General features: G+C 42.7%; 1 protein-coding gene across 2 annotated transcripts in view; it reads left to right on the top strand.

Moving 5' to 3' along the window:
- The first annotated feature begins 11361 nt into the window (after positions 1 to 11361).
- SLC9A3 (solute carrier family 9 member A3) overlaps positions 11362 to 23951 on the top strand; it is a 141462-nt gene continuing 128872 nt past the window's right edge. For both annotated transcript variants that reach the window (XM_069759399.1, XM_069759400.1), the window contains exon 1: positions 11362 to 11764. In XM_069759399.1, coding sequence (XP_069615500.1) covers positions 11557 to 11764 — 208 coding nt within the window. In that variant the 5' untranslated portion in view covers positions 11362 to 11556. The remainder of the gene's footprint in view (positions 11765 to 23951) is intronic.

Below are 23951 nucleotides of genomic sequence, written 5' to 3'. Positions count from 1 at the left end.
CATTGTCAGAATCACCAGGATCCATTGAAGCGTTCCAGAGTTATAACCTCATAAAGGGACAGTGGTCAGAATTGTAAAAATTGGCCCGGTCATTAACGTGCAAACCACCCTTGGGGGTAAAGGGGTTAAAAACAACAATGATAACACCCCCATCCATGTACTATAATACATCTATGTGACCCTAGGACATGATACCATAGCAACATAGGTGCTCATAATGGAAGTGCAATATGCATGAATAATGTAAACACCAAAAAGTTATCATAAGGTCATAACAATCCAGCTGTAAATAATAAAATAACAATCAATTAAGTCAATATAGTTGGCTGAATGCACATACCATGGACCCTGGAATGTGGGCGTCCACACAGGTGTAAGCCCAGTGTCTGAGAAAGATAAAGCAATTATCCACATACTGTGACAGGAAGCCATCCTAAATCCCTCGTGTGCAAAATAGCACGCATGTAACTTCATTTTACACTTTTATTTTGAGCATCATTCCAACTCCAGACCTCCGTGGGATATTAGATGTGATTTACGTTGATCATTTTTAGGTTTTATTGTTCTCAACATATTCCACTATGTAATGAATAAAGATTTACAACTGGAATATTTAATTCAGTGATATCTAGGATGTGGGATTTTAGTGTTCCCTTTATTTTAAGAGCAGTGTATTATTATAGTAATAGTGTCTTCTCTGTGCCACCACATAATAACAGTGCCCCCATATAGTAATAGTGCACCTCGGTGCCTCCATATAGTATTAGCGCCCCTCTGTGCATCCACATAGCAATAGTGCCCCCTGTGTGCCTCCATATAGTATTAGAGCCCCTCTGTGCATCCACATAGTAACAGTGCCCCCTGTGTGCCTCCATATAGTATTAGTGCCCCTCTATGCAGTGCCCCTCTGTGAATCCACATAGTAACAGTGCTCCCTGTGTGCCTCCATATAGTATTAGAGCCCCTCTGTGCATCCACATAGTAACAGTGCCCCCTGTGTGCCTCCATATAGTATTAGTGCCCCTCTGTGCATCCACATAGTAACAGTGCCCCCTGTGTGCCTCCATATAGTATTAGTGCCCCTCTGTGAATCCACATAGTAACAGTTAGTGCCCCTCTGTGCATCCACATAGTAACAGTGCCCCCTGTGTGCCTCCATATAGTATTAGTGCCCCTCTGTGAATCCACATAGTAACAGTGCCCCCTGTGTGCCTCCATATAGTATTAGTGCCCCTCTGTGAATCCACATAGTAACAGTGCCCCCTGTGTGCTTCCATATAGTATTAGTGCCCCTCTGTGCATCCACATAGTAACAGTGCGCCCTGTGTGCCTCCATATAGTATTAGTGCCCCTCTGTGCATCCACATAGTAACAGTGCCCTCTGTGTGCCTCCATATAGTATTAGTGCCCCTCTGTGCATCCACATAGTAACAGTGCCCCCTGTGTGCCTCCATATATTATTAGATCCCCTCTGTGCATCCACATAGTAACAGTGCCCCCTGTGTGCCTCCATATAGTATTAATGCCCCTCTGTGAATCCACATAGTAACAGTGCCTCCTGTGTGCCTCCACATAGTATTAGTGCTTCTCTGTGCATCCACATAGTAACAGTGCCCCCTGTGTGCCTCCATATAGTATTAGTGCCCCTCTGTGCATCCACATAGTAATAGTGCCTGTGTGCCTCCATATAGTATTAGTGCCCCTCTGTGAATCCACATAGTAACAGTGCCCCCTGTGTGCCTCCATATAGTATTAGCGCCCCTCTGTGCATCCACATAGTAACCGTGCCCCCTGTGTGCCTCCATATAGTATTAGTGCTTCTCTGTGCATCCACATAGTAACAGTGCCCCTTGTGTGCCTCCATATAGTATTAGTGCCCCTCCGTGAATCCACATAGTAACAGTGCCCCCTGTGTGCCTCCATATAGTATTAGGTATTAGTGCCCTCTGTGCATCCACATAGTAACAGTGCCCCTTGTGTGCCTCCATATAGTGTTAGCGCCCCTCTGTGCATCCACATAGTAACAGTGCCCCCTGTGTGCCTCCATATAGTATTAGTGCTTCTCTGTGCATCCACATAGTAACAGTGCCCCTTGTGTGCCTCAATATAGTATTAGTGCCCCTCCGTGAATCCACATAGTAACAGTGCCCCCTGTGTGCCTCCATATAGTATTAGTGCTTCTCTGTGCATCCACATAGTAACAGTGCCCCCTGTGTGCCTCCATATAGTATTAGTGCCCCTCTGTGCATCCACATAGTAATAGTGCCTGTGTGCCTCCATATAGTATTAGTGCCCCTCTGTGAATCCACATAGTAACAGTGCCCCCTGTGTGCCTCCATATAGTATTAGCGCCCCTCTGTGCATCCACATAGTAACCGTGCCCCCTGTGTGCCTCCATATAGTATTAGTGCTTCTCTGTGCATCCACATAGTAACAGTGCCCCTTGTGTGCCTCCATATAGTATTAGTGCCCCTCCGTGAATCCACATAGTAACAGTGCCCCCTGTGTGCCTCCATATAGTATTAGGTATTAGTGCCCTCTGTGCATCCACATAGTAACAGTGCCCCTTGTGTGCCTCCATATAGTGTTAGCGCCCCTCTGTGCATCCACATAGTAACAGTGCCCCCTGTGTGCCTCCATATAGTATTAGTGCTTCTCTGTGCATCCACATAGTAACAGTGCCCCTTGTGTGCCTCAATATAGTATTAGTGCCCCTCCGTGAATCCACATAGTAACAGTGCCCCCTGTGTGCCTCCATATAGTATTAGTGCTTCTCTGTGCATCCACATAGTAACAGTGCCCCCTGTGTGCCTCCATATAGTATTAGCGCCCCTCTGTGCATCCACATAGTAACAGTGCCCCTTGTTTGCCTCCATATAGTATTAGTGCCCCTCTGTGCATCCACATAGTAACAGTGCCCCCTGTGTGCCTCCATATAGTATTAGTGCCCCTCTATGCAGTGCCCCTCTGTGAATCCACATAGTAACAGTGCTCCCTGTGTGCCTCCATATAGTATTAGAGCCCCTCTGTGCATCCACATAGTAACAGTGCCCGCTGTGTGCCTCCATATAGTATTAGTGCCCCTCTGTGCATCCACATAGTAACAGTGCCCCCTGTGTGCCTCCATATAGTATTAGAGCACCTCTGTGAATCCACATAGTAACAGTTAGTGCCCCTCTGTGCATCCACATAGTAACAGTGCCCCCTGTGTGCCTCCATATAGTATTAGTGCCCCTCTGTGCATCCACATAGTAACAGTGCCCCCTGTGTGCCTCCATATATTATTAGATCCCCTCTGTGTATCCACATAGTAACAGTGCCCCCTGTGTGCCTCCATATAGTATTAATGCCTCTCTGTGCATCCACATAGCAATAGTGCCCCCTGTGTGCCTCCATATAGTATTAGTGCCCCTCTGTGAATCCACATAGTAACAGTGCCCCCTGTGTGCCTCCATATAGTATTAGTGCTTCTCTGTGCATCCACATAGTAACAGTGCCCCCTGTGTGCCTCCATATAGTATTAGCGCCCCTCTGTGCATCCACATAGTAACAGTGCCCCTTGTGTGCCTCAATATAGTATTAGTGCCCCTCCGTGAATCCACATAGTAACAGTGCCCCCTCTGTGCCTCCATATAGTATTAGTGCTTCTCTGTGCATCCACATAGTAACAGTGCCCCCTGTGTGCCTCCATATAGTATTAGCGCCCCTCTGTGCATCCACATAGTAACAGTGCCCCCTGTTTGCCTCCATATAGTATTAGTGCCCCTCTGTGCATCCACATAGTAACAGTGCCCCCTGTGTGCCTCCATATAGTATTAGTGCCCCTCTATGCAGTGCCCCTCTGTGAATCCACATAGTAACAGTGCTCCCTGTGTGCCTCCATATAGTATTAGAGCCCCTCTGTGCATCCACATAGTAACAGTGCCCCCTGTGTGCCTCCATATAGTATTAGTGCCCCTCTGTGCATCCACATAGTAACAGTGCCCCCTGTGTGCCTCCATATAGTATTAGAGCCCCTCTGTGAATCCACATAGTAACAGTTAGTGCCCCTCTGTGCATCCACATAGTAACAGTGCCCCCTGTGTGCCTCCATATAGTATTAGTGCCCCTCTGTGCATCCACATAGTAACAGTGCCCCCTGTGTGCCTCCATATATTATTAGATCCCCTCTGTGTATCCACATAGTAACAGTGCCCCCTGTGTGCCTCCATATAGTATTAATGCCTCTCTGTGCATCCACATAGCAATAGTGCCCCCTGTGTGCCTCCATATAGTATTAGTGCCCCTCTGTGAATCCACATAGTAACAGTGCCCCCTGTGTGCCTCCATATAGTATTAGCGCCCCTCTGTGCATCCACATAGTAACAGTGCCCCCTGTGTGCCTCCATATAGTATTAGTGCTTCTCTGTGCATCCACATAGTAACAGTGCCCCTTGTGTGCCTCCATATAGTATTAGTGCCCCTCCGTGAATCCACATAGTAACAGTGCCCCCTGTGTGCCTCCATATAGTATTAGTGCTTCTCTGTGCATCCACATAGTAACAGTGCCCCCTGTGTGCCTCCATATAGTATTAGGTATTAGTGCCCCTCTGTGCATCCACATAGTAACAGTGCCCCCTGTGTGCCTCCATATAGTATTAGAGCCCCTCTGTGCATCCACATAGTAACAGTGCCCCCTGTGTGCCTCCATATAGTATTAGTGCTTCTCTGTGCATCCACATAGTAACAGTGCCCCTTGTGTGCCTCCATATAGTATTAGTGCCCCTCCGTGAATCCACATAGTAACAGTGCCCCCTGTGTGCCTCCATATAGTATTAGTGCTTCTCTGTGCATCCACATAGTAACAGTGCCCCCTATGTGCCTCCATATAGTATTAGCGCCCCTCTGTGCATCCACATAGTAACAGTGCCCCTTGTGTGCCTCCATATAGTATTAGTGCCCCTCCGTGAATCCACATAGTAACAGTGCCCCCTGTGTGCCTCCATATAGTATTAGTGCCCCTCTGTGAATTCACATAGTAACAGTGCCCCCTGTGCGCCTCCATATAGTATTAGTGCCCCTCTGTGTATCCACATAGTAACAGTGCCCCCTGTGTGCCTCCATATAGTATTAGGTATTAGTGCCCCTCTGTGCATCCACATAGTAACAGTGCACCCTGTGTGCCTCCATATAGTATTAGGTATTAGTGCCACTCTGTGCATCCACATAGTAACAGTGCCCCCTGTGTGCCTCCATATAGTATTAGGTATTAGTGCCCCTCTGTGCATCCACATAGTAACAGTGCACCTTGTGTGCCTCCATATAGTATTAGGTATTAGTGCCACTCTGTGCATCCACATAGTAACAGTGCCCCTTGTGTGCCTCCATATAGTATTAGTGCCCCTCCGTGAATCCACATAGTAACAGTGCCCCCTGTGCGCCTCCATATAGTATTAGTGCCCCTCTGTGCATCCACATAGTAACAGTGCCCCCTGTGTGCCTCCATATAGTATTAGGTATTAGTGCCCCTCTGTGCATCCACATAGTAACAGTGCCCCCTGTGTGCCTCCATATAGTATTAGCGCCCCTCTGTGCATCCACATAGTAACAGTGCCCCCTGTGTGCCTCCATATAGTATTAGTGCTTCTCTGTGCATCCACATAGTAACAGTGCCCCTTGTGTGCCTCCATATAGTATTAGTGCCCCTCCGTGAATCCACATAGTAACAGTGCCCCCTGTGTGCCTCCATATAGTATTAGTGCTTCTCTGTGCATCCACATAGTAACAGTGCCCCCTGTGTGCCTCCATATAGTATTAGAGCCCCTCTGTGCATCCACATAGTAACAGTGCCCCCTGTGTGCCTCCATATAGTATTAGTGCCCCTCTGTGAATCCACATAGTAACAGTGCCCCCTGTGTGCCTCCATATAGTATTAGTGCCCCTCTGTGAATCCACATAGTAACAGTGCCCCCTGTGTGCCTCCATATAGTATTAGCGCCCCTCTGTGCATCCACATAGTAATAGTGCCCCCTGTGTGCCTCCATATAGTATTAGAGCCCCTCTGTGCATCCACACAGTAACAGTGCCCCCTGTGTGCCTCCATATAGTATTAGTGCCCCTCTGTGAATCCACATAGTAACAGTGCACCTTTTGTGCCTCCATATAGTATTAGTGCCCCTCTGTGAATCCACATAGTAACAGTGCCCCCTGTGTGCCTCCATATAGTATTAGGTATTAGTGCCCCTCTGTGCATCCACATAGTAACAGTGCACCTTGTGTGCCTCCATATAGTATTAGGTATTAGTGCCACTCTGTGCATCCACATAGTAACAGTGCCCCCTGTGTGCCTCCATATAGTATTAGGTATTAGTGCCCCTCTGTGCATCCACATAGTAACAGTGCACCTTGTGTGCCTCCATATAGTATTAGGTATTAGTGCCACTCTGTGCATCCACATAGTAACAGTGCCCCTTGTGTGCCTCCATATAGTATTAGTGCCCCTCCGTGAATCCACATAGTAACAGTGCCCCCTGTGCGCCTCCATATAGTATTAGTGCCCCTCTGTGCATCCACATAGTAACAGTGCCCCCTGTGTGCCTCCATATAGTATTAGTGCCCCTCTGTGCATCCACATAGTAACAGTGCCCCCTGTGTGCCTCCATATAGTATTAGGTATTAGTGCCCCTCTGTGCATCCACATAGTAACAGTGCACCTTGTGTGCCTCCATATAGTATTAGGTATTAGTGCCACTCTGTGCATCCACATAGTAACAGTGCCCCTTGTGTGCCTCCATATAGTATTAGTGCCCCTCCGTGAATCCACATAGTAACAGTGCCCCCTGTGCGCCTCCATATAGTATTAGTGCCCCTCTGTGCATCCACATAGTAACAGTGCCCCCTGTGTGCCTCCATATAGTATTAGGTATTAGTGCCCCTCTGTGCATCCACATAGTAACAGTGCCCCCTGTGTGCCTCCATATAGTATTAGCGCCCCTCTGTGCATCCACATAGTAACAGTGCCCCCTGTGTGCCTCCATATAGTATTAGTGCTTCTCTGTGCATCCACATAGTAACAGTGCCCCTTGTGTGCCTCCATATAGTATTAGTGCCCCTCCGTGAATCCACATAGTAACAGTGCCCCCTGTGTGCCTCCATATAGTATTAGTGCTTCTCTGTGCATCCACATAGTAACAGTGCCCCCTGTGTACCTCCATATAGTATTAGTGCTTCTCTGTGCATCCACATAGTAACAGTGCCCCTTGTGTGCCTCCATATAGTATTAGCGCCCCTCCGTGAATCCACATAGTAACAGTGCCCCCTGTGTGCCTCCATATAGTATTAGTGCTTCTCTGTGCATCCACATAGTAACAGTGCCCCCTGTGTGCCTCCATATAGTATTAGAGCCCCTCTGTGCATCCACATAGTAACAGTGCCCCCTGTGTGCCTCCATATAGTATTAGTGCCCCTCTGTGAATCCACATAGTAACAGTGCCCCCTGTGTGCCTCCATATAGTATTAGTGCCCCTCTGTGAATCCACATAGTAACAGTGCCCCCTGTGTGCCTCCATATAGTATTAGCGCCCCTCTGTGCATCCACATAGTAATAGTGCCCCCTGTGTGCCTCCATATAGTATTAGAGCCCTTCTGTGCATCCACACAGTAACAGTGCCCCCTGTGTGCCTCCATATAGTATTAGTGCCCCTCTGTGAATCCACATAGTAACAGTGCCCCCTGTGTGCCTCCATATAGTATTAGTGCCCCTCTGTGAATCCACATAGTAACAGTGCACCTTGTGTGCCTCCATATAGTATTACTGCCCCATATAGTGATATTGTAATGGTGCACTTTTGGTAAATGAGGCCCAGTGTGTCCTCGTTGCACATCCGTGGTTTCCGTGGATGTGAAGGTTTGTTGCGGATGTTTAATCGACATATACCTGTGACCTTTAAGATTTATGGAGAGATGGATGAGAGCTTTATGTGTTTATTGATGTGTTTTAGGTACATTAGTAACCTTGTGAGTATAATGTCATTTTAATGTTCCTCTCGTTTACTCACTGATAACCAGCCACGGCCTCACCCACCTATTGAATGCTTTCATGTGACCCGCCCCTTTAATAAACTCATTGTGCTATTATGATGTATTGTCCTGGTGAAGATCCGATCCAGGGACACGTTTATTATAACAGTGAATGATAGATCCACATGGCGGAGTGGACCGTGGTCAGAAAGTAGAGGAGAAGAGTATTGGATGGGTGGTCCTGAAGAAAACCACCCACCCATGTATCCACATTTATTTTTCTGCAGATTTACTTAAGGGTTCAAATTTTTCACACACTCAGAGCCTGCAAAGCAATTCCCATCACCATCACTGGATGGCCACATATAGACGCATATAGCATAAGCGACTCCCGACAGAGTATCACATGTCATGTTTTTGTCTTTCAGAGCTGCTCATCTCGCGCCACTCCTCTCAAGAGGAAAGGTAAAACAGGAGACGTGTATGATTGATTTTTTGTGTGTCTTAGGGGGCCCTTTGAGTGGGTTTTAGGTGGAATTTGAGAATTGTATTTTTGCTGTTTTTGGGGATGATGGCTTGGAGAGGTGGGACTCAGTGGGGTGGTCTGTTCATGCATGTTTAAGGGGCTTTATAGGGTCGAAAGTGTGTGTTCTTTGGAGGCTTCTGTTGGTCTTCTGTCTATGGAGGTCTGTTGAGTATGGTCCAGGTGGGATCTTGTGGGTTCCATTTTTTTTTAGGGGAGATTTGTTGGGTTTCTATGTATTATTTATTGTGGGAGCTGTGTTTAGGAGTTCTGTAGGGTACATTTTTTGTGAGTGTTACCTTTGTGTTTATTTTTTGGCATTTACTCAAAAAAACACCCAATCTAATGACAGCCACACTCTAAAGGCAGAGATTAGAGAAACCTGGACATTTAAAGGGAACCTGTCACCCCATTTTTGGCCTATAAGCTGCGGCCACCGCCATCAGGGGCTTATCTACAGCATTCTGTAATGCATTCTGTAATGCTGTAGATAAGCCTCCGATGTTACCTAAAAGATGAGAAAAAGAGGTTAGATTATACTCACCTGGGCGGGCGGTCTGATCCGATGGACGTCGCAGGTCCGAGTCTGGCGCCTCCTATCTTCATGGGATGACGTCCTCTTCATTGCTTCTGTCGTGGCTCCTGCGCTGGCGTACTGATTTGCCCTGTTGAGGGCAGAGCAAAGTACTGCAGTGCGCAGGCACCGGGAAGGTCAGAGAGGTAGATAGATAGATAGATAGTAGATAGATAGATAATAGAGAATCTATTATAGGTATCTATTATATCATATATTATCTATTATATATTATCTATCTATTATATCATATATTATTAGTGATGAGTGAATATACTCGTTACTCGAGATTTCTCGAGCACGATCGGGGGTCCTCCCAGTATCTTTTAGTGCTCAGAGATTTAGTTTTTATTGCCGCAGCTGAATGATTTACAGCTATTAGCCAGCATAAGTACATGTGGGGATTCCCTAGGAACCAGGCAACCCCCACATGTACTTATGCTGGCTAACAGATGTAAATCATTCAGCTGCGGCAATAAAAACTAAATCTCTGAGCACAAAAATTACTCGGAGGACCCCCGAGTGTGCTCGAGAAATCTTGAGTAACGAGTATATTCACTATATATTATATCGATTATATCTATCTATTCTGAAAATTATCTATTATCTATCTATCAATCATCTATCTATTATCTATCTATCTATCTATCTATCATCTATTATCTATCTATCTATTATCTATCTGTTATCTGTTATCGATCTTTCTATTATCTATTATATATCTACCTATCTATCATCTATCTATCTATCTCTCTCTATCTATTATCTATCTATTTTCTATCTATCTATCTATTATCTATTATCGATCTATCTATTATCTATTATCTATCTATTATCTATCTATCATCTATTTATCTATTATCTATATATGTATTATTATCTATTATCTATCTATTATCAATCTATCTATTATCTATCTATATATCTATTATCTATCTATTATCTATTTATCTATGATCTATCTATCCATTATCTATCTATTATCTGTCTATCTATCTATTATCTAATTATTATCTATATATCAATTATCTATTATCTACCTATCTATTATCAATCTATCTATTATCTAATATCTACCTATCTAATTATCTATCTATTATATCTATTATCTATTTATCTATGATCTATGTATTTATCTATCTATTACTTACCTATCGATCGATTATCTATCTATCTATCTATCTATTATCTATCTGTCTATCTATCTATCTATCTATCTATCTATTATCTATTTATCTATTATCTATTATCTATCATCTATATATCTATTATTATCTATCTATTATCTAATATCTACCTATCTATTATCTATCTATTATCTATCTATTATATCTATTATCTATGTATCTATGATCTATGTATTTATCTATCTATTACTTACTTACCTATCGATCGATGATCTATCTATCTATTTATCTATCTATCTATTATCTATCAATGATCTGTCTAACTATATCTGTATATTGGATTGCATAATTAGTTTTGTAAGCTAGCTTTAAGTCGCATAGAGCTTTATAGAATGTAAAAGATGTCTGACATATGGAACACCATGCGGATTTCACTCTTCCTTCTTTTCTGGATCAACATTGGAGCGATTTTGTTTCCGTAGATGTGTGCGAGCCCTTGTACCGGCAGCCATAATAGACTATCCTGTATAAGTAGTGCAGGGCATTCTGTAAGCACACAAGCCATCACATGGTCACGTTCCCTCCTAACACTAAAATAGTCAAAAAGTACTTTCATTTTTCTTGAAAACTCCAAGTTAAAAAAATCATTGTTTTTTTTTCCTTCACAAAATACTTTTTTTTTTTTATGGAAAAAGAAAATAAATTGATTATATCTGGTATGGATGCACCCATAACAACCCTTTTTCCATATAAAAAAAAAAAACATTTTGTAAAGGAAAAAACAATGATTTTTTTAACTTGGAGTTTTCTTTTCTATATCTTTAGTAATAATTAAAAAAAAAACACAAACTATTTTCTTTCTTCACTCTGAACAAGGCGTACACTTATGGGGTCTGAGCAACTTCTGTAAACTTTGAGCACGTGCCCTAAATCATTGGAAAAAGCTTTGGTATATGCAGGATGCACAGTAGGACGGTACTTTTCCTATTCTACTCTTATGTAAACCTGCTAGGTGTTTTATTTCACAAGGTACTGTAGGTGAGAACAGTTTCCAGCTTTTTGTAACACTGGGAGGGGAGAGGAGGAACCGTCCTTGGTCCTGTGTATCATAAAAGGAGGGTTCCTGTGCCAGTCCACACCCGTACACCTTATTCCTTATGTAATGGATCTTAGCACTAGGCACTTGAGAATCAATACCTGAGACGAGCAGGACTGATAAGGGCGCCTGTATGAGTGAATGAGGCTGAAGGACGGTCCGCACAGTCCTAAGAAGGTCAACGACTGCTCGCCATAAGTGGATCAGGCGTTAGATCTTCACAGTCCATATCACAGCCATGGGAAACATTTCCATATTGTTGGCATTCATTTTTTCGTATCCATTGATCAGCGCAACCGTTCAAGACAAAGACCCCAAAAGTGAGGGCGGTGGGCACGGTTCAGAGACACCGGACGGTCTGCAGATTGTCACCTTCAAGTGGCACCATGTTCAAGAACCATACATCATCGCCTTGTGGATCCTGGTGGCAAGCTTGGCTAAAATCGGTGAGTGAAATTTCCTTCTTATTGACGTTAAACTTTTCGAGAACTTTTAAGATTTTCACATATCGTTGGGATGAGGCAACAGATTAAATCCATCTGATAATCCCTTCGTCCAATGCTTTGACGTAGTTCCAAAAACTGGACATCGTAATTAACGATCCAAAGAATTTTACATCGTTAACTTTATAAGGTTTCAATACACGCAATGTATTTTTGTTTGCAAATTTTTCCCCATGGTTTTTATTGCATGTAAAAAAAAAATACCATTCGAATTCCGTGACAGTATACTAATCTCATGTAGATATTATGTTGGGGTTTTTTTTTCGATGCTTAAATTTCTGCACTGAGAAACACAGGAGCTTCCTACAAGAAATTGATAATGATGTCACAGGATGAAGAAGGACCAGCAAAAGAAAAACTGCATGAAAGACTAAAGCCCCTTTCACACATCCGTCTTTTGCCGTCAGTCACAATCCGTTGGCTCGACGGATCCGTCGCATCAGTTTTTCACAGTCGTTTTTTCGACAGATCCGAATAGCGAATCTGACTACTTGGATCCTAAATAAATGAGTCAGTCGCCGGATCGTTTTTTTTTTCAAAATTCGACAGATTGCGACGGATAGCAAAATACTGATGTGTGAAAGAGGCCTTAGTATAAATGCAATAAAGCACAAATGCAGAATTACCTTGCGGATTTTCATAATTTTTCACACTTTATTTTACATAGAAAAAAACAAAACTAAAACACATTGTGTGCTTTGAACTAAAACACGCATAAATAAAGTTTTTGGGGAGCATTTTCAGATGTGTTTTTTTTATTATTTTTTTTTTTGTGAAGCTTAGAGATTTCTCCAAGCATAAAATATTCAAGAATTGACATGAAGCGTCTTTTTCCAAGCTGAAAAACATGGTGAAAAAAACAGCACTATAGGGCTATGTTCACACAGTCTTTTTGCTGAGTTTTTGAAGCAGAAACTCCAACTTATCGAGGAGGATTATGTAGAGTTCCTGCTCCAAAAACAAAGCAAAACTATTCAATGATGTGAACACAACTTAGATGTCTAATATGAAGTTTTGGATGCAGATTTTAGAGCAGATGATGTAAAAAAAAAACTCTGTGTAAACGCATCCTGAGGCTATGTTCTCAAGTTTAGTTTTTGCAGCTTTTTCATGCAAATTTTACGCCGCATTTCACAGTACCAGCAAAGTCTATCAAATTTCAGAAATCGTATGCACATACATTGATTTTATTTTCCGGACTGATTTCCAAAACTGCTGCATTCCTTAAAACTGTAAAATGTCTCTTTTTCAGTGTTTTTTTTTTTTCTGTGTATTTGCAGAATTTTTTCACCCATAGGAAACAATGTAAAAATGCAGCAAAAAGCTCAGGTATCAGTTTTTGCTGTGTTTTTGGTGCAAAAGCCTAAGGAAATTAAATTGTCCTGTTTTTGGGCCACTAAACTTCATCAGCAGGCAAAAGAGACAACAAACGCAGCAATAAAAAGCAGCAAAAACACAGCAAAACCTCAGCAAAAAATGCAGCAAGAGAGTAGATTTTACCTGCGGAGAAAACTCTTAAAGAGTTAACATAGCCTAAGGGCATATGTTCACATGCATTGGAACTGCTGTGGATTTTTTGGCAGAATTTTTTATAGTTGCAACAAAGTGGATGAGTTTTAATGATTTTTTTATTCTCTGCAGCAGAAAATCCACAAAAAATCTGCCGGATCTTTAAGGATTTGCTGATGATGATTTTTCACCATAGAAAAGTCTAGAACAAAAGTTCAGTTCCATACATGTACAGGGGGTGCTTCTGCAGTGGACGCAGATTCATGGACACATTTGGCACTTACAGTAAAGAAATGCCGTTTGTGGACATAGTGGACTCTCCCTTCTTATATTTACTGCTCTGAATATAAGAAGGTCACCAGACAAATCGTTTTCTTGGCTTTTGATCTATGTACATACCGTTATCAGGACCTTTTTTTCTTAAATAAATAACTTTAATTGTGATCATCTTTCGATGTGCTGCAGCCCAGTGTTACTTGGTGTTCCTTCCCCGAAACCCATATAAATCCCTTCCATGCCGTTGTTTGTACTCTGGTGCCCAGGGCCGGCGTCACCACCCAGTGCACCCGGTCAAGTGCCAGGGCCCTGAGCAAGTGTGGGGGTCCACTCAGCATCAGGGACACTAGTATGCTATGGGGCCCGTTATATGGGGGGACCCAGTGTCAGCATGGACGCTGCCACCGGGCGTGCCCTATTGTGCTTTAAACTGTTTGAGATACTCACCTCTCCCTGTTCCTCCACAGCTCCGGTCTCTTCCTCGTCTTCTGACTCTGTGACGTCTCAGGGTAGAGCGTGCAATGATGTCACTACAGAGCATCCTCTGTGCTGAGCACTGCAGAGTCAGAAGATGCTGAGGAGACCGGAGTAGTGGGGAACAAGGAGAGGGGAGTAGTTGATTATTTATTGTTTATATATGGACCACTATATGGGGCCCATTCTGTATGGAGCAATATATGGGGCCCATTCTCTATGGAGTGTTATATGGGGCCCATTCTGTATGGAGTGTTATGTGGGGGATTGGGGCCCATTCTGTATAGAGCATTATATGGCGCCCATTCTGTATGGAGCAATATATGGGGCCCATTCTGTATGGAGCATTATATAGGGCACATTTTGTATGGAGTGTTATATGGGGCATTGCAGCCCATTCTATATAGATTATTATATGGGTCCATTATTCTGTATAGAGCATTATATGGGGCCCATTCTGAATGGAACAATACATGGGGTTCATTATTCTGTATGGAGCATTATAAGGGGTCTATTATTCTGTATGGAGCAATATATTGGGCTCATTATACTGTATGGAGCAATATATGGGAATTACTACACTGAATGGAGCAATATATGGGGTCCATTAGACTGAATGGAGGACTATGTGGTGCCCATAATATTGTTTGGCGGACTATGTGGTGCCAATTATACTGTACTAGATGGTGGCCCGATTCTAACGCATCGGGTATTTTAGAATATGCATGTCCTCGTAGTATATTGCCCAGTCACATAGTATATTGCCCAGCCACGTACTATATTGCCCAGCCACGTACTATATTGCCCAGCCACGTAGTATATTGCCCAGTCACGTAGTATATGGGCCAGCCACGTACTATATTGCCCAGTCACGTAGTATATTGCCCAGTCACGTAGTATATTGCACAGGCCATGTAGTATATTGCGCAGCCACGTAGAATATTGCCCAGCCACGTAGTATATTGCCCAGCCACGTAGTATATTGCCCAGTCACATACTATATTGCCCAGCCACGTACTATATTGCCCAGCCACGTACTATATTGCCCAGTCACGTAGTATATGGGCCAGTCACGTACTATATTGCCCAGTCACGTTGTATATTGCCCAGTCACGTAGTATATTGCACAGGCCACGTAGTATATTGCGCAGCCACGTAGAATATTGCCCAGCCACGTAGTATATTGCCCAGCCACGTAGTATATTGCCCAGCCACGTACTATATTGCCCAGCCACGTAGTATATTGCCCAGTCACGTAGTATATGGGCCAGCCACGTACTATATTGCCCAGTCACGTAGTATATTGCCCAGTCACGTAGTATATTGCACAGGCCATGTAGTATATTGCGCAGCCACGTAGAATATTGCCCAGCCACGTAGTATATTGCCCAGCCACGTAGTATATTGCCCAGTCACATACTATATTGCCCAGCCACGTACTATATTGCCCAGCCACATACTATATTGCCCAGTCACGTAGTATATGGGCCAGCCACGTACTATATTGCCCAGTCACGTTGTATATTGCCCAGTCACGTAGTATATTGCACAGGCCACGTAGTATATTGCGCAGCCACGTAGAATATTGCCCAGCCACGTAGTATATTGCCCAGCCACGTAGTATATTGCCCAGCCACGTAATATATTGCCCAGCCACGTAGTATATTACCCAGCCACGTAGTATATTGCCCAGTCACGTAGTATATTGCCCAGTCACGTAGTATATTGCCCAGTCATGTAGTATATTGCCCAGCCACGTAGTATATTGCCCAGCCACGTAGTATATTGCCCAGTCACGTAGTATATTGCCCTGCCACGTAGTATATTGCCCAGTCACGTAGTATATTGCCCAGCCACGTAGTATATTGCCCAGTCACGTAGTATATTGCCCAGCCACGTAGTATATTGCCCAGCCACGTAGTATATTGCACAGCCACGTAATATACAGCACAGAGCCATGTAGTATATCGCCCAGCCACGTAGTATATTGCCCAGCCACGTAGTATATTGCACAGCGACGTAGTATATTGCCCAGCCACGTAGTATACAGCATAGACACATAGTATATTGCCCAGCCACGTAGTATACAGCATAGACACGTAGTGTATTGCCCAGTCACGTAGTATACAGCACAGACACATAGTATATTGCCCAGCCAGGTAGTATATTGCCCAGTCACGTATGTAACAGGTTAAAAAATAAAAAAGAAACATACTCACCATCTGAAGAGCCCGTTGTAGTTTCGGCGCTTGTGTGCGGTGTCCGGTCCCAGGATTGGTATGAGCGCAGGATCTTCCATGACGTCGCGGTCACATGACCCTGACGTCATGGAAGGTCCTTCTCCCTTAGCAACTTTGGAAGCAGAACCTGCCGCTTGCAGTGCCGAGGAGAAGACGCGACGGCGGAAGGTGAGAATAAGGTGTTTTTTTTATTATTATTATTATTTTTAACATTAGATCGTTTTACTATTGATGCTGCATACGCAGCATCAATAGTAAAAAGTTGGGGACACACAGGGTTAATAGCGGCGGTAACGGAGTGTGTTACCCGCGGCATAACGCGCTCCGTTACCGCCGGCATTAACCCTGTGTTAGCGGTGACCGGAGGGGAGTTTCCGGCGACAGGCACTGACTGCGGGGAGTAAGGAGCGGCCATTTTCTTCCAGACTGTGCCCGTCGCTGATTGGTTGCATCAGCCATGACAGGCAGCTGCCAAGACCAATCAGCGAATGAATAACCGTGACAGACAGAAGGACAGACAGACGGAAGTGACCCTTAGACAATTATATAGTAGATGGTGGACTATGCGGTGCCCATAATACTGTATGGAAAACTATGTGGTGCCCATAATACTGTATGGAAGACTTTGTGGTGCCCATAATGCTGTATGGAGGACTATGTGGTGCCCATAATATTTTATGGAAAATTATGTGGTGCCCATAATACTGTATGGTGGACTATGTGGTGCCCATAATACTGTATGGAAAACTATGTGGTGCCCATAATACTGTATGGAGGACTATGTGATGCCCATAATATTGTGTGGAGGACTATGTGATGCCCATAATACTGTATGGAGGACTATGTGGTGCCCATAATACTGTATGGAGCACTATGTGATGCCCTTAATACTGTATGGAGAACTATGTGGTGCCCATAATATTGTATGGAGGACTATGTGGTGCCCATAATACTGTATAGAGGACTATGTGATGCCATAATACTGTATGGAGCACTATGTGATGCCCTTAATACTGTATGGAGGACTATGTGGTGCCGATAATATTGTATGGAGGACTATGTGGTGCCCATAATACTGTATGGAGCACTATGTGATGCCCTTAATACTGTATGGAGGACTATGTGGTGCCCATAATACTGTATGGAGGACTATGTGATACCCATAATACTGTATGGAGGACTATGATGAGCCCATAATACTGTATGGAGGACTATGATGAGCCCATAATACTGTATGGAGGACTATGTGGTGCCCATAATACTGTAGGAAGGACTATGTGGTGCCCATAATACTGTATGGAGGACTATGTGGTGCCATAATACTACATGGAGGACTATGTGGTGCCCATAATACTGTATGGAGGACTATGTGATGCCCATAATACTGTATGGAGGACTATGAGGAGCCCATAATACTGTATGACGCACTATGTGGTGCCCATAATACTGTATGGCGGACTATGTGGTGCCCATAATACTGTATGGCGGACTATGTGGTGCCCATAATACTGTATGGAGGACTATGTGGTGCCCATAATACTGTATGGCGGACTATGTGGTGCCCATAATACTGTATGGAGGACTATGTGGTGCCCATAATACTGTATGGAGGACTATGTGGTGCCCATAATACTGTATGGAGGACTATGTGGTGCCCATAATACTGTATGGAGGACTATACTGTCCGGTTTAAAATGATAAGTCTGCAGTCACTCTGTGCGCTGCAAGAATTTGTCAGTTTCTGAGCTATTGTAGAATTTACAATATACTGTATATCACTCATGTAATGTAAGAAGTGAAATCTTTGGCATTGTACTATACCTATATTTCTTATCTGTTCCCTATGAATCATGGTATGTGCCCACTGAGAATGGAGCCAGCCCTGCTGGTGCCTGACACTCTGCATGATATCGAGTCTTTTAAATCGTAATTATTTTTTTTAACTAAAACTTTAAAAAAAAGTCTAAAAAAAAAAGAGAGCTGAAGTGGATTGCATGAAATTTATTAAAAGGTGCAGGACTGTTACTAAAGTTGGGGGGAAAAAAAACTACAAAAATCACAATGTTTATAATATGTTTCAGCATTCCTTTTAGGCTGGAGTCACACTCAGCGTAAGGCAATACGGTCCGTATATTACGGCCATAATACGCTGAAAAGTCCCCAAAATAGTGTTCCGTAGCTCCTCCGTAGGCAGGGTGTTTCAGCGTTTTTTGCGCATGGCATCCTGCGTGTTTTTCTCGCAGGCTTGCAAAACCGACATACGGCAATACAAGGGATCCATGTGTAAAAAAAACAAAAAAAAACATATATACTGTCTATATATATATATATATATATATATATATATATATATATATATATATGTCAGTGAGACACATATATGTATATATATTATTACTTCATACAGCGCTAGATAGCTTTAAAGCCGGTAATTCAATTACCGGCTTTTTCTTTCTCCTTCCTAAACCCGACATGATATGAGGCCTGGTTTACATACAGTAAACCATCTCATATCACCTTTTTTTGTATATTCCACACTACTAATGTTAGTAGTGTGTATATGCAAAATTTGGCCGTTCTAGCTATTAAATTAAAGGGTTAAATGGCGGAAAAAATTGGCGTGGGCTCCCGCGCAATTTTCTCCGCCAGAGTAGTAAAGCCAGTGACTGAGGGCAGATATTAATAGCCAGGAGAGGGTCCACGGTTATTGCCCCCCCCCCGGCTAAAAACATCTGCCCCCAGCCACCCCAGAAAAGGCACATCTGGAAGATGCACCTATTCTGGCACTTGGCCACTCTCTTCCCATTCCCGTGTAGCGGTGGGATATGGGGTAATGAAGGGTTAATGCCACCTTGCTATTGTAAGGTGACATTAAGCCAAATTAATAATGGAGAGGCGTCAATTATGACACCTATCCATTATTAATCCAATACTAGTAAAGGGTTAAAAAAAAACACAAACACATTACTAAAAAATAATTTAATGAAATAAAAACAAAGGTTGTTGTAATATTTTATTCTAGGCTCAATCCAATCACTGAAGACCCTCGATCTGTAACAACAAAAAAAATAATAAACCAACAATATCCATACCTTCCGCAGATCTGTAACGTCCAACGATGTAAATCCATCTGAAGGGGTTAAAATATTTTGCAGCCATGAACTCTGCTAATGCAGCGTTGTTCCTGGCTGCAAAACCCCGGGGAATGAAGGTAAAGTATATTTACCTTCATTTGCGGTGAGACGCCCTCTGCTGGTTGTCCCTAGATCGTGGGAACTTTCCTAGAAAGCTCCCAGGCTCGAGTTCATAAGAGGCGCCCTCTGCTGGGAAGAGAGTGGCCAAGTGCCAGAATAGGCGCATCTTCCAGATGTGCCTTTTCTGGGGTGGCTGGGGGCAGATGTTTTTAGCCGGGGGGGGGCAATAACCATGGACCCTCTCCAGGCTATTAATATCTGCCCTCAGTCACTGGCTTTACTACTCTGGTGGAGAAAATTGCGCGGGAGCCCACACCAATTTTTTCCGCCATTTAACCCTTTAATTTAATAGCTAGAACGGCCAAATTTTGCACATACACACTACTAACATTAGTAGTGTGGAATATGCAAAAAAAAGGTGATATGAGATGGTTTACTGTATGTATCCATGTCTCATATCATGTCGGGTTTAGGAAGGAGAAAGCAAATGCCGGTAATTGAATTACCGGCTTTAAAGCTATCTCGCGCTGGATGAAATATTAATATATATACATATATGTGTCTCACTGACATATATATATACAGTTAGGTCCATATATATTTGGACAGAGACAACATTTTTCTAATTTTGGTTATAGACATTACCACAATGAATTTTAAACAAAACAATTCAGATGCAGTTGAAGTTCAGACTTTCAGCTTTCATTTGAGGGTATTCACATTAAAATTGGATGAAGGGTTTAGGAGTTTTAGCTCCTTAACATGTGCCACCCTGTTTTTAGAGGGACCAAAAGTAATTGGACAATTGACTCCAAGGCTATTTCATGGACAGATGTGGGCAATCCCTTCGTTATATCATTCTCAATTAAGCAGATAAAAGGCCTGGAGTTGATTTGATGAGTGGTGCTTGCACTTGGAAGGTTTTGCTGTGAAGTAAACATGCGGTCAAAGGAGCTCTCCATGCAGGTGAAACAAGCCATCCTTTAGCTGTAAAAACTGAAAAAAACCATCCGAAAAATTGCTACAATATTAGGAGTGGCAAAATCTACAGTTTGGTACATCCTGAGAAAGAAAGAAAGCACTGGTGAACTCATCAATGCAAAAAGACCTGGGCGCGCACGGAAGACAACAGTGGTGGATGAGCGCAGCATAATCTCCATGGTGAAGAGAAACCCCTTCACAACAGCCAACCAAGTGAACAACACTCTCCAGGAGGTCGGCGTATCAATATCCAAATCTACCATAAAGAGAAGACTGCATGAAAGTAAATACAGAGGGTTCACTGCACGGTGCAGCCACTCATAAGCATCAAGAATAAAAAGGCTAGACTGGACTTTGCTAAAAAACATCTAAAAAAGCCAGCACAGTTCTGGAAGAACATTCTTTGGACACATGAAACCAAGATCAACCTCTACCAGAATGATGGAAAGAGAAAAGTATGGCGAAGGCGTGGTACAGCTCATGATCCAAAGCATACCACATCATCTGTAAAACACGGCGGAGGCAGTGTGATGGCTTGGGCATGCATGGCTGCCAGTGGCACTGGGTCACTAGTGTTTATTGATGATGTGACACAGGACAGAAGCAGCCGAACGAATTCTGAGGTATTCAGAGCCGCCATACTGTGTGCTCAGATCCAGCCACATGCGGCCAAACTGATTGGTCGTCATTTCATACTACAGATGGACAATGACCCAAAACATAAAGCCAAAGCAACCGAGGAGTTTATTAAAGCAAAGAAGTGGAATATTCTTGAATGGCCAAGTCAGTCACCTGATCTCAACCCAAATGAGCAACATTTCACTTGTTAAAAACTAAACTTCAGACACAAAGGCCCAAAACCAAACAGCAAATGAAAACCACCGCAGTGAAGGCCTGGCCGAGCATCAGAAAGGAGGAAACACAGCGTCTGGTGATGTCCATGAGTTCAAGACTTCAGGCAGTCATTGCCAACAAAGGGTTTTCAACCAAGTACTAAAAATAAACATTTTATTTAAAATTATTGAATCTGTCCAATTACTTTTGGTCCCTTTAAAAACAGGGTGGCACATGTTAAGGAGCTACAACGCCTAAACCCTTCATCCAATTTTAATGTGGATACCTTCATATGAAAGCTGAAAGTCTGAACTTCAACTGCATCTGAATTGTTTTGTTTAAAATTCATTGTGGTAATGTCTGTAACCAAAATTAGAAAAATGATGTCTCTGTCCAAATATATTTGGACCTAACTGTATATATACCTATTCTATGTGTACACATTTATTCTACCTATTCTATTGTAAGCTGTCAGTGTGATTTTACTGTACACCGCACTGAATTGCCGGCTTTTCTCTCTAACACCGCTGCGTATTTCTCGCAAGTCACACTGCTGGTCCGTGTGTAATCCGTATTTTTCTGGCTTCCATAGACTTTCATTGGAGTTTTCGGTGACAAACGCAGCATGCTGCGATTTTCTACAGCCGTAGAAAGCCGTATAATACTGATCAGTAAAATACGGCAGATAGGAGCAGGGGCATAGAGAATAATTGGGACATTTGTTAGGCGTGTTTTACGGACGTATTTTCTGCACTCATACGTCCGTAAAACTCGCTAGTGTGACTCCAGCCTTATTCCCGCAGTGTTCTCAGCCCCCCAAAAAGTGTTGAAAAGTGGACGGAAAACAGGGATAATCCAGTGTAAGCAAATTATGGAATTATGACTGGTATACATGATAACATGATAAACTGGTGTGGGGGCCCCAATGCAAAAGTCTTCATCAGGGACCCAAATATCATGGGTTTTTATTAGTATTGATCTTCTCGAATGGGCCAAATAGATCTTTTGGGCCCCCTTAGGTTACGGGCCCCAACATTTTAACCTTTAAATGTAGGGTCCCCATTGAAATAAATGGGAAATCTGCACCGACAAGGTGGGTTTCTGCAACAGAAATTGACATGTTGCATATTGAAATAAAAAGCCAAACTTTGCTGTTATTTAAAATTACTGCAGATTTTACATGAAGAAAATTCACACCAAATAACGAATATGTGAAATAGACACCTGGACAGAGGGCCGAGTGTGGACATAGGCCCTTGATTTATTAGAAAGGACTTTGTTGTCCATAGCAACCAATCAGAGATCAGATTTCATTTCTTAAGCTGCTCTAGGAAAATATAAGCTGCGATCTGATTGGTTGCTATAGGCAACAAAGAGGTTTTTTTTTCTCTTCTTTTTGTTTCAATTCATGGTAGTTTATATAGTTGTGATAAATCTCTCCCCCTTTTCATTTGGACAGCGCAATGATGTCTGATAAATTAGCGTCTAAGGGGAAGATTTAAGAAACTGTCTTTATTGTCCGTAGCAACCAATCATAGCGCAGCTTTCATTTCTTATATTGCTGTTTAAAATTGAAAGCTGTACTGTGATTGGTTGCTAAGAGTAACAAGGGTTTTCTTATAGGCACTAGGCCCTAAAGGTTAAGAAAGCCTGTGTTGTACCCCAAATTTCAGTGCTGGGCGTGTTATTTTTTTAACGAATGTAATAATGATATAGAGCATGGGAGTAGTAGTGCACGTTCTATTTTTTGCAGATAACACCGAGTTATGTATATAGTGCAGACTTTGGAAGTTACTGTACACTAACTGGCATTGAAAAGTCACAACGAGCATTTAACCCCTTCACGCCGCAGTCAATTTTCATTTTTGCGTTTCCGCTTTTTCCTCCTCTTCTTCCCAGAGCCATAAGTGTGACACATAGACATACAAGCGCTTGTGTTTTGCGGGACGAGTTGTACTTTTGAATGACACCATTCGTTTTACCACATAGTATACTGGAGAACAGGAAAAAAATGCAAGTGCTGTGAAATTGTGAAAAAAATAACACAATTCTGACATTGTTTTTTTTCAGAATTGTTTTTACGATGTACATTTTGTGGTAACAATTTTTTATTATTTTAGTGGTGAAAAAAAAAAAAACTGAAGTTTGCAAATAATTTTTTTTAGGGTTTTCCAAGGCATGTAACATTTTTATTTTTTCTTATTTTTTGCGGGTTAGGACGACGTTTTTTTAATGACTTTTTGATCGCTTGTTACAGCCTTTTTTGTGGAACTGCGGTGACGAATAAAACATATTCTTGGCGTCCTTGAATTTTTTTCGTTTATGGAATTACTAATCAAGTTGACTGTTTTTATATTTTGACCGGACATTTCTTTTTTTTGTATTAATACTTTATTTATGAATGCTGCAAAACAGAACAGAACATAAAATACAGACACAGGAAAAGAAAGTCAATATTCGTTTTATAAATGGGGGAAGAACAACTTTGGAGAGTTATGGGGATGAATGGTAAAGATCGAACATTTCTGAACACAGCAATACCACGAATGTGTAAATTTTTACATTTTTGTAATATATTTATTTTCAATGGAGGAAAAGGGGGTGATTTGAACTTTTAATGTA

The sequence above is a fragment of the Ranitomeya imitator genome, chromosome 3 (assembly GCF_032444005.1).
Source record: "Ranitomeya imitator isolate aRanImi1 chromosome 3, aRanImi1.pri, whole genome shotgun sequence".
Taxonomy (NCBI): Eukaryota; Metazoa; Chordata; class Amphibia; order Anura; family Dendrobatidae; genus Ranitomeya; species Ranitomeya imitator.
This window is presented reverse-complemented; position numbering and strand designations above follow the sequence as displayed.